The sequence below is a fragment of the Antennarius striatus genome, chromosome 14 (genome assembly GCF_040054535.1).
Source record: "Antennarius striatus isolate MH-2024 chromosome 14, ASM4005453v1, whole genome shotgun sequence".
Taxonomy (NCBI): Eukaryota; Metazoa; Chordata; class Actinopteri; order Lophiiformes; family Antennariidae; genus Antennarius; species Antennarius striatus.
This window is the reverse complement of record NC_090789.1, coordinates 14,826,607-14,839,921: the sequence shown is the minus strand read 5'-3', so window position 1 is coordinate 14,839,921 and position 13,315 is coordinate 14,826,607. Positions and strand designations below refer to the sequence as shown.

The 13,315-nt window shown below is 41.4% G+C and overlaps 1 protein-coding gene across 3 annotated transcripts in view; it reads left to right on the top strand.

The window, feature by feature from the left end:
• med30 (mediator complex subunit 30) overlaps nucleotides 1–13,315 on the top strand; it is a 43,175-nt gene that overhangs the window by 19,354 nt on the left and 10,506 nt on the right. The window contains exon 5 of one of the 3 annotated variants that reach the window (XM_068333811.1): nucleotides 10,040–10,612. The exons of 1 other annotated variant lie outside the window; for it this stretch is intronic. In XM_068333811.1, the coding sequence (XP_068189912.1) occupies nucleotides 10,040–10,267 (228 nt within the window). In that variant the 3' untranslated portion in view covers nucleotides 10,268–10,612. Of the gene's footprint in view, nucleotides 1–10,039; nucleotides 10,613–13,315 lie in introns of those variants that run through there. One more of the 3 variants, XM_068333810.1, reaches the window with a different exon arrangement.

The window sequence follows — 13,315 nt, the reverse complement described above, 5'->3', positions numbered from 1 at the left end:
GCTCTCGTTATCTGTCGATTGGGGTAATTGCTGTTTGTCGGCGTCTGGGTGACGGATGGTGATGCAATCTGCCCGGTGCTTGAGGGGGAGGGAGGGGGAGGCATCACTGTCATCAGTCTCCACAAGTGTCTTTACTAGGTAGACTGCTGTGTGTGACAATATACTGTATATTTGAACTGAATATCCGTGTAAAAGCGCATGAATTTAAATGTACTGTTTTGGACCAGTTGACTCTATGCTGTGATGTGTGTTATGTGTCCCAGAGCTCCCCTTTGGAAGCAGGTTGTGCAAATGTGTATGTATGAGTTTATGTGAGTATGTGTGAAAGTCAACAACGTTTGCATAAATGTTTAAGATGCATGAGCCATTATTCATTGGTGCCTAATGGGATAGGATTGCTCAATCTCTGTGCTGCAGACCTCTGGTGTTGTAGAATGTGATTGTGCATATCAATTCAGGGTCCCCAGTTATCCACGCTGATTCTGCTTCAGTAAAATTGACTGAATTTTGTGGCACCCAACTGACCATAAATTAGAACCCTAATGAGCATCCCACATTTCCGGTCACACGCCATTTAATGAAAGAAAAACAAAGACTATGGCGTGTAAATTCGCCTGCGGAACATCTCACTGAACGCTGATTTGGATGAAAATTTTTTGCATCTTCCCTTTTCACCAGCTGTCTGCAGCTTCCCACCGTCCAAGCTGGTGGGCAGCTGCCTCCCTTTTGCCTTTCCTGCCTTGACTGATTGACTGTCTGCATGAGTGACGGTGCATTTTGCAGAATAGAGGAAGCGTGATTCATGGTGGCTCTCTGGACTACTTGATAATCATTCCATCTGGGGCGTGGGACAGGCTGTCTTGTCACCGGGGCATTGCTCATCGTTTGCTCTCTTCATACATCCTTTTCTTGCTGTGTCTTTCAGTCCTTCAATCTGTCTATCTATATCTATCTATCTATCTATCTATCTATCTATCTATCTATCTATCTATCTATCTATCTATCTATCTATCTATCTATCTATCTATCTATCTATCTATCTATCTATCTATCTATCTATCATATCCATCGATCCATCCATCCATCCATCCATCCATCCTTCATATCCATCCACCTCTCCCTCCCTCCCAAGGGCCTTGGAGATGACCCTCTGCCCTTAAGGGGGTTTATAAGCTGGACCTGTGTGACACAGCAGACCTTGGCCGTTTTGTCTGTTGTACATGCAGCCACCCCCCACCCCCTCTGTGTCCCACCCCCCTGCTGCGGCCTGCCACTGCCACTCGCCTCGCGTTTGATTTAATACCAGCCTAAGTGTGAATAAATTCCTGTCACAGCCCATTAAGGAGGCCTTGGAGAGATCTGGCCTGTTATTAATTCTCCACAGCTCCTCTCCTTCTCTCCCTGCTTTTAGTTACTATCTCGCCGGTCGAGTGCTGCCGCTTCTCTCCCCAATGCCTCCCCTCTCCTCTTCCTCCTCCTTCTGCTCCTCCTCCTCCTCAAACTGCACACCGTCTTGCTTTATTTATTTAATACCCTGTTAATTACCACGTTGGCTCTTTTTAATTCGAATAAATAAAAGAGAGAAATTAAAAGCAGTGGATGTCTGTTATTTCAGATGGAAAAGGCATCCCCTCTCAGATTTTTGCTCCTGGCCTTTCCAGACCTGTTCTGCTCAGTGTTAATAATGGATTCCGGTGGTGCTGGTGGTTGGTTTTATCAGGAGAGCAGGTAGAGAGTTTGCAGAGTCCTGATGATAAACAAATTCAACCTCCAAACTGTAATAAGACTGGGGAAGAGGGCTGCAGTCCCCCCCCTCCCCCCCACGGTCGCCCTCCTCTCTCTTCTCTCTGTTGTTATTCACCGCTGTGCTCCACTCCTGCTCCCTGTTTTCTCTTTTTCCTCCTTGTACCTCCTTCCCTTTCCCTGCGTTGCTCTGAGGCTCCAGGATTAGTAGGCTGTGCTCAGCAGGTGTCTGTACCTGTGTCTTATTAGCAGCCTCATATGTGGCCCATTAGAGGCTCTCTGTATGCCAAGGGCTTTTTAATTGTTTTGCAGGGGTCGGGGGGGGCAGTGTAGACACACAACTCTTGCAGAGGAAGAATCAGAGAACCTTTTTGGAGCAAATATGTTTTCCTGGTATTTTGTCATATTTGGTGTCAAGTGCAAACGCAATTATTCCTACTTTATGTTACAGTGTTTATTGGCTATGTAAGCAATTAGAGCTGCTGTGTTGGGGCGTTTAGTGTTTACATAAAGCAAAGACAAGGGGGGCATTGAAGAGTCTTTTTTTCTTTGCACAGGCTATTTCGGTCACCTAATTTGCCAGGTGTTGTGCTGGAAGGTCACCTGTGTTATTTTTTTAAAGGCAGACATCAAGACAAGTTCCATTTATTTCTGTTTCCCATGAGAAGGTTTTAAAGCTGTAGGGAGTGTAGGATGCAGACCGGTATTTACATCAAACAGAGCTGAGTTCACATGAAACACCAAAGGCTCCAGTCAAAAGAAATGTTTCTAATGTAGGTCTAAAAGAGCTGACACACAAAACAATCTCAGGCAAGAATTGTCTTCAGCTAAAGCGCGTGTGTGTGTTTTTTAAAATAATGAAATAATGATTTAAAACACAGTTGTTTGATCAAGTATACTGCAAAGCTACTGGCATCATAAATTAATTAGCAGGACTTAGCTGGTCTTGTGAAAACAAGGTAAATTCTTTTGTACTCTCCATCTTGGTCAACAGTGGGGAAATTTTTGTTTTCACTCAAACATCAAACCTTAGTTTCAAAACCCATTTTCTGAAATCGGTGACAGCAATCTTTTCACAATCATGTGACCGTGGAAATGGTAGATATCAACGTCTTTGTCAGTCTCCGTTGTGGCTCACAAGACGTAATTCAGCAAAGAACTGCAGCTGAAGTCAGAACTATGAAAGAGTAAAGAAGAAATAACAGCTACTCTTCAGAGTGCTGTGTAAGGGATGTGAACGGTACAACGAGGTGCATTTGTTTGCACACTTAGCCGTGATCATACTTTGTTGTCAAGAACTGATTGAGGATTTGCGCTGGGACTGCCGAAGGGCCTTACATCACCCAAGAGCCTGATCCCCTTTTTCCTTTCAGCCTCCAAACCTTGTCTTCACTTTTCATTTTACCTTTTTATGTAGTCAAGAGAAAGATGCTGACTCAGCTGCTGGAAGAAATGTTTACATTTGAACTTGAGAAACTGCATTGTGTGTATGTGGAGAGGCTATTAGATTTTTGATGAGGAAGGGTGGGGGGGAGGTCCTTCTCTTTGCAGTCTGTGAAACAGCATCTCCTATAAGTGGATTGGAGGCTTTAAAATGGAATTGCCTCTCTTTTATCTTTTCAAAAATCTGCCTGCCTCTCTCCTTTTTCTTTTCGCCTCCATACCTTCCTTTAATCTTGAAAAGATAGTGGTAATTAGATCCGCTATCAGTTCGTAGGAGAGGGGCATTAGCAGAGCTGATTTTAAATACGTGTGAGTGATCGTACCAATGTGACACACCTCTGAGTCTCACGATGGTTTTGACTTCTGAAGAAACCCTCTGCTGCCCATTAAAGCTCTTAGGGGTTTCATGTCTATGCAGAATCTAAGTGCAGGTTCATCGTGGGCCTCAAATGATTTAAACTTTTGACAGACATCTCAGAGATGAAACACATCCTGTAAGCTTTGAAGCTGGGACTGCACAGCATCACTGCACACGTAAAAGTTACCACAAGCTCACATATAATACCTGTTCAGGATAACACTGCGCTCAGAAATTCACACAGAAACAAATATGTGTCTGCTTTCTTTATTAGCTGATTTCTGCTTTCCTCTTTAGCTAGTAAGCTGGGCAGAAATCAAAAGACCATCAATCAAACTGAGAGTGTGAAAAAATAGAGTGAACAGAAAAACTAAAACTTGAGCTGTGACACCAAGTTAATACTTCTCACCTTTGCAGCACTTTACCTGTAGCTGTTTATGTAGGATGGTGTCCTAAGAGACGTAGGTTAGGTAGTATTTAGTCTTCAATTCAATTTAATTCAGTTTAATTCAGTTCAAGTCTTCATTCCAACTACTGGAATATTCTTATATTTGTTGGTTGAAGTGTTAACCATAAGGATTACTGTGTATTTGAATTGGCCATACTGGTCTCATCAGTGGGGAATTTTTTGTGTTAATACATTATGCTAATCTTTGATTGTTGAGATTATTGATTTCCTGTTATGTCGGCCTCTTTATCTTTGTTGCAGCTCTTTAATTTACCAATGTGAAAGGTAATTGCAAACACATTTAAAAAAAAAATTTAGATGAGAAATGGAAAGAAAGATGCATGTAAGAGGAATATCGACTGATATATTATCACGAGCATCACTGATCCATCTGTGAGTGTAGTTTTGGCCTCAGACAAATTTGTGATGCTGTACTTGTAATTGCTTCACATGCAGTAAAAACAAAAACCCAGAGGGGTTTGTCTTTAAATTCAATCTCCTTATCAGTTCTCAAGCTGCTGCAGCTAATCTGCTGCTGAGTGCGAATGAACTATTTTGCTCTGAACTAAGTATGAACTTAGATATACACTCCGATACATCGGCAGAACCGCAAACTGTTATGACTTCAGCAGTCAAGTGAATACTTGTTTTTCTTGGTTTAACATGTCACCTATTGTAGCTCTGACAGTCAACTTCGTTGTGCTCCTTTGATTTTTCTCTGATGTGCTGTTTTGCTGATGCTTAAGTGGTTTGCTCGACTACCCATCATTGGTTTTGAAGCAACTGCGCTCCAGCCTCCTAACCCCCTCATTTATTATCACTGGGAACAAACTCACAAAGGAAAGAACAATCGATGAGGCTACCTGGCACAAACTCAAGTGCTCATGAGAGAGCAAAGGGGGCACCCACCCTCAGATACCTCTAAAAGGCTGAATTGATTGCAACTGTTCTGCAACAGTCGACTGACACAGCGGGCTTTCCACGTCAATGCAGAGGACATATTGAAAGAAACTCCGTTGGTAGGTGTATGCAAGGATGACAACACAGCTATTGTATTTCTGCCACCACTGTAAGGGAAAGGCTTTTATCTGCATTCAAAAATCCCTTTAAAGAGCTTTGTTCTCATGGGAAGGCCCCTTCAAACACAGACCACAGTGGCACTTAAATCTTCCCACTGAAAAAAAAAAGCCATAAAGTTTATAAAGTCAATTAAGGCTTTTTTGACTGATGTCAGGCAAATTAAAGCTGCTTTGGCCCAACTCCCTTTGGGTCTCCTGTCGGATGGTAAACCAGAGCCCACTTAGCATCTCAGGGTTCTCCAGGCAGGGCACTGAGCATTAAGCAGCTTACTCACCCCCAGCCTGCTTGTGCTTTTTACAAGTATCCCCAGAGTGAGCTCTGCAGTTCCCTTCAAGTGACAGTTCACTTTGGTGGAACACATTTTATCACAGATGCAGTCTTGTCAGGCTGTTGTGCCACATTGGAGAACTCATGATTAATATATTTGTAAAAATTAACTGCAGCAGACTATATGGCATCGAGAACAACACACCTTCATCTGGATCCAATTTTAATGAGTTCTCTCCTGGTCCATCACCCGAAGTTGTGTGGAAATCTGTATATTGCACTTGATCTTGTTAACTAACAAGCAATCAGCTATAATTAAGTCAACAATGGCAGAGAAGAGAGTAAAATAAAATCCAGACATTTTAGGAAGTAGGCGAGAGAAAGTTGTGTAAGCCCAAATAAAAAAAGGCCATAAAACTGACAAAAAAAAATAGAGGAAATTCAAATCAGATCAATTTGTTACACGTTATTCATGTTTCAGGCACAGGAGCTTAAATATAATGGAGTTAATTAAAACTAGAAACATGTATATAAAGTCTTTAGGTACTGAAGAGAGAAACATGGCACACAATTTGCCACCGTGAGTTTGATACCCATGTTTTTTAAACACACCAGTAGTGGATTTATTTTAGGACGATGGAGGAGGCAACTTGATTTTGAAGCCATTTGTGTTTGTAGATCTGTATGTATGCCATAATATTTGTTAAGGTGGTATGTTTTTAAAAAAAGACTAATTTGATGCTCAGTGAGACCAGATTATGGGTTTCACAGGTGGGTTTACAGTAGGGCCAGAGATCTGTTTGAGAGTGGGCTCTTTATTGAACGTGTTAGCTCGTGCTCTGGTTCCTCATAATTCTTCTACCTAATAGAGAATTGTGTTTTTTTAAAGGACATTTTTCATTCTTTCCTAATTAACTGGATCGGTGGTTTCTGGAGGGGCACCTTTCCACAAGGATGAGACTCCATTACAAGTTTTTGTCACACTTATAAACTCATTTTAAACCACAGAATTTAATTAAATTTGACTTGCATTTCTGCCAAGACACTCTGTCTGTCTCCGTCTGAAGAGGGTTTATTCTGAGGTTTGTGTGCGCTGTGTGAAAAGACAAATGTTTTTTAGGCTTTTTAAATTGATTGTGTTGGTGATGGAGAGTTCAGCCCCGCTCATCTCTGGCAGTAATGATATAATAAATGATGCAGTTTTCCCTCTTTACTTTGTTTTTGCCTTTCTTCCATTCCTCTCATCAATAGCTGTAGCATTTAATTGAATCTGAATCCTTCTGAATCTTTTAATAAATCGTTTTAAGTGCTTTGTTTGACTCAAACAAAGCACTGTCATGTGTCTTAGCACAATGTGAAAACCAGAGATTCTGCTGTGCTGAAGTTATCATCAGTGACATTGTAATTAATCCTGTCCCAACATTTTTTTTTATTTACAGCAAAGAGCAACTGTTTTTACTTTGTGAACTGGTAGCATAAACTGGAGACCATAAAAGCTGACAAAAAAATAGGAAAGTACTTTATCTGCAGCAAATATCAGCAATACAAATGGTTGATTTTCCTGTTTGAGTGCTGGAACGTTACCTTAAATAAACAGGTGACACATTGATACAACATCCCACCCTTTTCTCCTCTCCTCTCCTCTCCTCTCCTCTCCTCTCCTCTCCTCTCCTCTCCTCTCCTCTCCTCTCCTCTCCTCTCCTCTCCTCTCCTCTCCTCTCCTCTCCTCTCCTCTCATATCCTCTCCTCTCATATCCTCTCCTCTCCTCTCCTCTCCTCTCCTCTCCTCTCCTCTCCTCTCCTCTCCTCTCCTCTCCTCTCCTCTCCTCTCCTCTCCTCTCCTCTCACATCAGTCCTTCCTTTCCCTAATCTCTTCTCCTCACTCACAGACACTTACACTTGTAATTCTCATCCAGATCCATCTGTCAAAGCTGCTATTTGAGTCGCCAGCGACAAGGTGGATTAGCAGGAGGAATCCTGATTGAAGGCACATTTACACTCCACTTCCTATATTTCCTGTCTCCTGCTTGTGTATTTTAATCTGGTGTTGTTTCATCCCGGCCATTATTTCAAAAGGCAATACTAGCATCCTTAATATGTTCAGATCGTCTTGTTTCTGACCACTGATGGAACTGGGCTAAAGCACTAAAACGCAGTTGAATACCTCATCTTATTTGTATAGTAATGTAATTACAAGATTAGCTTGATTTTTATATAATATTAAGAATCAGCTCCTCCCCAACTGTCTTTCATATGTTGATAACAAAACAAATTAATATAATTTTTTTTTTAAAATTTTTTTAAATATGACAATTATAAAATCTGATAGGCCTGGAGATGCTGTCTGATGGTTTGACAAACCCCAAGTGTTTTCAGATTATCATATGATACAAACTTGCTTTAATTTCATGAAATGACTGTCAAGCAGTGATGTAGTTGTAGTATTGCAGTCATCAGTAGGCTGAGGAAGTTAATAAATGGATTTCAGGTCAGTGGACATGTCCGGGTGGCCTGAGCCAGAATCCGTCTCAATCTGACACACATACAGATACTGCGGTTAGAGGATCTCTTGATCCACATTTACATTGATTTGGATGATGGGAGAATGGAAGTATGTTAAGGGAAATCGGAGGAGGTGGGATGTGGAAGGGTTGGGAAGTGGAGTAACGACCCCCTAGCCATGTTATTTAAAGGTAATGTGTTTTTAAGGGCCTCATCAAATATCGACCAAATGAGACTTATTTATCGAATCATTCTCAAAAATGCTCCACTAATCCCCATATCGTCTTTAGTCATGATGTAACACAGACCTAAACTGATAAGATTGTATGTTGACAGTTACAGAATCGTCATGTCAGACAGAAACCTGCAGATTCTAATGAGCTGTCCTCCCCAGTCTGTGACTCTGGGGGCATTTTTTAAGAGTCTCTGAAGGATAAATGGAGAAATTAGACTTGTACATTTATAGCAACGGTGCCATAGGAAACAAAAAAACTGGTAGACGGGTTCTTAGTAAACAAAACAAATGAGATGTGGAAAACACTGTGGAAGTGACTCATGGAGAAATATTTGGTAGTTGTCAATTTTTTTTTAACCAGTTGATTTGTAGAATACAAAAAAATCGTTTTATGGAATTACAAAAAACGATAATTTGATAAAGTACCAGTGACAAAAATATGAGCAACTTTCTATAAGTGTGTGGTGTTCATGACTCCTCTGGAAACATTTATAGATGGTCTACTAGATAATACTTTAGTGAAAAAAAATTGTGAATATTATTATATTCTATTATTTTTATATTTTTTCCAAAACGTGTGGAGAAGGCTCTGTCAGCTTGGTGCAGTGTCCACAAGATAATATATGAATTAAAGGCAAAGAAAACTATTGACTGAAAAGCAAAAGGGGAAAAAAACCTGTATTACATCTTTCTTTATTTCTTAAACTGTTTTTTAAGAATGACCACCAGGCTGTAACATTGTGATTAAAAAAAAAAGTAATTTTCCTGTTTTTTTTTCTTTTTACTGAAACAGTTATGACATTATTAATAAAATCATAAAAATTGTCAGTTTGTTTAGTTTTTATATATTGTACTTTTGGCAAAACTCAGTCCTTGCGTATGCTGTTTCTACCATATATTCTACCGTTATTACTTTTGGGATGCATAAAAGTCATGTCGGGATGCACAAATTTTTGTTGAAGCGCATCCCAGGGGTGCACTAATTTCTTGAGCTAAAGTGAACTATGCACCGTTAACTTTGTATTAATGTTTAACAAAATAAAGCCCATGCTGTGCACCCAAACCGATAGACTTATAGACCGACAGATAGATAATTGACTGTACTTTAATTCATGTACTCACTTATGTGGATGATGTCAGTTCTACTATTTAATGGTGTTCAGGGCGTCAGTTTACTGTATTCCCAGTTTGTTTAATGAAATACATTAATGAATTGCCGAGAATTATTTTTTAGATTGATTAACCAACCACTAATTTTGATTCCTGTTATACATAAATGGTGATATCTCCCTATGCAGCAAAGTGAATGCCTTGGAGTCAGACTGAAACAGGAAAACTGGTTATAGACAGGTCATAAGTAATTTTTGAAAGTCTGTTCCTTTGGTGTTTGAAAGATATAGATGACAGCAGATATCAACTCAGCTGAGGTTGCAGGGAGTGGAATTGGATTTGTTTGTCTGCCACAAAATGTTAAATCTCTTGAGATGATGGGCTGCCAATATGTCCAATAAACAAACTACTTAGATACCCATGTAACGTCTGGTTACTAGAACCGCTGTGCTTGTAAAGCCCTCGCTTGTCCTGCCTGGGTTGTGCTGTTATTCAACCTTAGAGCTTCCTCCAGTTGGGTGGGATTTCATGACACACACACACACACACTCTGCTTTTGTGGGACTGATTAAGTCATATCACAGAATTTTAGAACAACGTTGAGCCGCTGTGACAAGCAGCCATCAGACCTGTTGCTTGTCACGCTTAAAGATAACCGAGGTGAAACTATTCAATAACTTAAAGACTTATTTTGTCTCCTCATCTGTCATTCCATCTGTCTAAGACTTAAAACTGACCTGCTCAACACTTGTGTGTTTCCTGATTGCTACATAATTCCAGATGTGAATAGTTTCCAGATGGTGATTTGAGTGGCTGATTCTTTTCTTTCCTTTGCACTCCAAATTTTTTTCAGGGCAATAAAATAATGATGGACTGGAACTGGAAAAAGATGAAGGTGAATTACTGCTGTGTTAAGACTCAGTGTGCTACTGGAAGAAGAAAGACATTGTTAAGTGACACCAAATCATTAAGAAACCAACAAAGGCGGCATAGTGTTGGATCGACTTCCAGACACAGAGGCCCTGTGCCAGCCTTCCCTCGATTTCTACCCGTATATTTTTTTGTTATGTGGTCGAGGTAGAAACAATCAGATAAACGCTATTAAAACAGTTTTATTTATCAATTTTATAGTGGGAAGTTGGGTGAGTAAATCAATGCCAGGTTCTTCACACATCTCTCTAACAGGTCCGAACAAAAAACATTCAAGTGTGTATATTTTTAAGAATTTAATTGCGCTCCTCCTTACAGGTGGACTTGACTCTTACCCTATCCTTAACCTGACATGTGTCAGTTAGGATGTGTCTATTATGTGTCTGTGCCATCTTTATTTTATTTTTTATTTTATATACTGATTTTAATCCCTGGAGGGAAATTAGTGACACACTGTAGTTAGTTGAAACATGCATGTATATGTGTGAGTACAGGCCCTGAACACACAAACACACACTGGGGGCCTGTAAGCATGCAGGGGAAAGTAAAGTAAAATATTATTAAGTAAGAAATTTGCCTCAAAGTGTTCTTTTCTGTCTCATTCAGGGTGTTTTCCATACCTACCTCATTTGTTCTATACTTGTAGACTTTTCAGTATCTAGAGATGTGAAACGAGGGTGTAGACGGTTGTGAAAGCAGGAGAACTTCCTCCTTTCATAATAGACTGCGACCCAGATCTGTCCAGTGTATGACAGAATTCCAGGCTCAGAGTGATCTATTCAGTCATCCTAGCGCCAAGCAGAACCCACCCAAACGAGATTTGTCATGTTCATCATCGACTGTCATGGACGGAATTTTTAGAAGCAGGACTCGGAAGAGTTTGTGATGGGTGTCAATGAAGTTTGGTGCAAAGGTTGGCCCTGGGGAGGGGAAGAGCTGATTAACTTTGCGGACTTATCCTACATGGCAGTACACCAAATGGAAACAGTTGTAATAAATGTCAAAATGACATATTTGACATATTCAGATTTGTTCAGAAAGGCCATAACCTTTGAGTTTTCTTCGATGATGTAGAGGCGGCACTGAGTATGTCGCTGGTTGACGTTTTACCTTGAATAACCAAGTTAACACAGTCTTGATGCTAATCAAGAATTCATTGGGATAAATGACAACTGGGGACCAAGATAAGCTGTAGTGCCAATAAATAAATGTTACTACTGAAAGCCCTCACTGTGAGGAGAGTCTCTGATCCCTCAAAGAACGTCTTCTTTACATGGATTTTTCTATACAGTTCATTAGTCAAAAAATCCCCTTGGTGCTGGAGACATATGTTTTCATTGTTCATTAATTCCTGTTGGATGTGTAGTTCATTGACTGCTTATTTTGAAGGCGCCTGGAGCTCTAATTGTTTGGCGTAAGCAGTCATCTCTAACTTTCTTGGCATTATCAGCTCCTTGAATCATCTTTTTTTAGAAGTCACGAACACGACCCTCATCCTCTTCTCAAATTTAATTTGATGATCCTGATTTAGTGAAAAAGCTGTAGATCTTCTGTTCAGCCGAGCTGCAGGTGACTAGAGCTCTGAAAACCATCGGTGTGTCCGTTGTAGTCTCTGATGGGTCCCAAAAGCGAATGACTTCTCCAGACATTGTTTTATTTTTTTCTCGCATGCTGGAGAAAAGCTGTTCTGATGAAGAAGCTTTGATGTGATGTCTGGCTTTCCAGACATCCATTAAAAAAATAAAGTTTTTCTTTGTCTTTTGGATGTATGGTCTAATGTCTTTTATGTCAGTGTATAGAATAGAAATCTTTATTGAGACAACATTTATTTAGCTGAGGCTGTGCTGGAACTGAATCTGTGGACTTGACGACACAGTGAAAATAGCAAATTTACACGACATTAGCAGAAAAGCCTTGATGCAGGTCTCAAAGGATTGATCTCAACGACTGTGACATCCCATGTCACATAATCCTGTTCCACTGAAATATTTAGTGCCATTTTCAATATTCCACCCATTATGAGTTGTTACTGTCACCTCCCAGCAACCTGCTTGAGTCTATTTGGACGTTTCTACCTCTGCCAACTAGCGTGTGTGTGTGTGTGTGTGTGTGTGTGTGTGTGTGTGTGCGTGCGTGCGTGCGTGCGTGCGTGCGTGCGTGCGTGCGTGCGTGCGTGCGTGCGTGCGTGCGTGCGTGTGTGTGTGTGAAGGCTTTTTACCTCACAGAGATGTTCTGTCTTCCTAAACATCATATTAGAGGTGTGACGGATTAGAGCTACGCTAATTATGAGGTTATGAATGGGATAATATCTCCCTCAGGTTGCAGAATCATTTGTGTGTTAATAGTATTCTTGCTATTCATACATCAAGATACGCCAGTGAGCCTTTTCAAATGAATGCGCCATGAAGGCTTCACTGCCTACGTAGTCTTATTCAATCCATCCATCCATCCAGCCAGCCATCCATCCATCCATCCATCCATCCATCCATCCATCCATCCATCCATCCATCCATCCATCATCAACCGGGTCGCGGGGGCAACAGTCTCAGCAGGGATGCCCATACTTTCCTCTCCCCAGACACCTCCTCCAGCTCCTTCGGGGGGAGCCTGAGGCGTTCCCAGGCCAGCCGAGAGACATAGTCCCTCCTATCCTAGGTCTTCCTCGAGGTCTCCTCCCGGTAAGACATGCCAGGAACACCTCCCCAGGGGAGACGTCCAGGAGGCATCCGTAACAGATGCCCAAGACACCTCAGCTGGCTCCACTCGAGGCGGAGGAGCAGCGGCCCTACTCTGAGCTCCTCCCTGGTGACTGACCTCCTCACCCTATCTTTAAGGGTGCGCCCAGCCACTCTACGAAGGAAACTCATTTCAGCCGCTTGTATCCGGGATCTTGTCCTTTCGGTCATGACCCAAATCTCATGACCATAGGTGAGAGTAGGAACGTAGATTGACCGGTAAATCGAGTGCTTCGTCTTACGACTCAGCTCCTTCTTCACCACAATGGACCTATACAGCGACTCCATCACTGCAGAAGCTGCACCGATCCGTCTGTCAATCTCACGGTCCATCCTTTCCTCACTCGTGAACAAGACCCCAAGATACTTAAACTCCTCCACTTGGGGCAAGGACCCTCCTCCAACCTGAAGAGGGCACACCACCCTTTTCCCGTCGAGAACCATGGCCTCGGATTTAGAGGTGC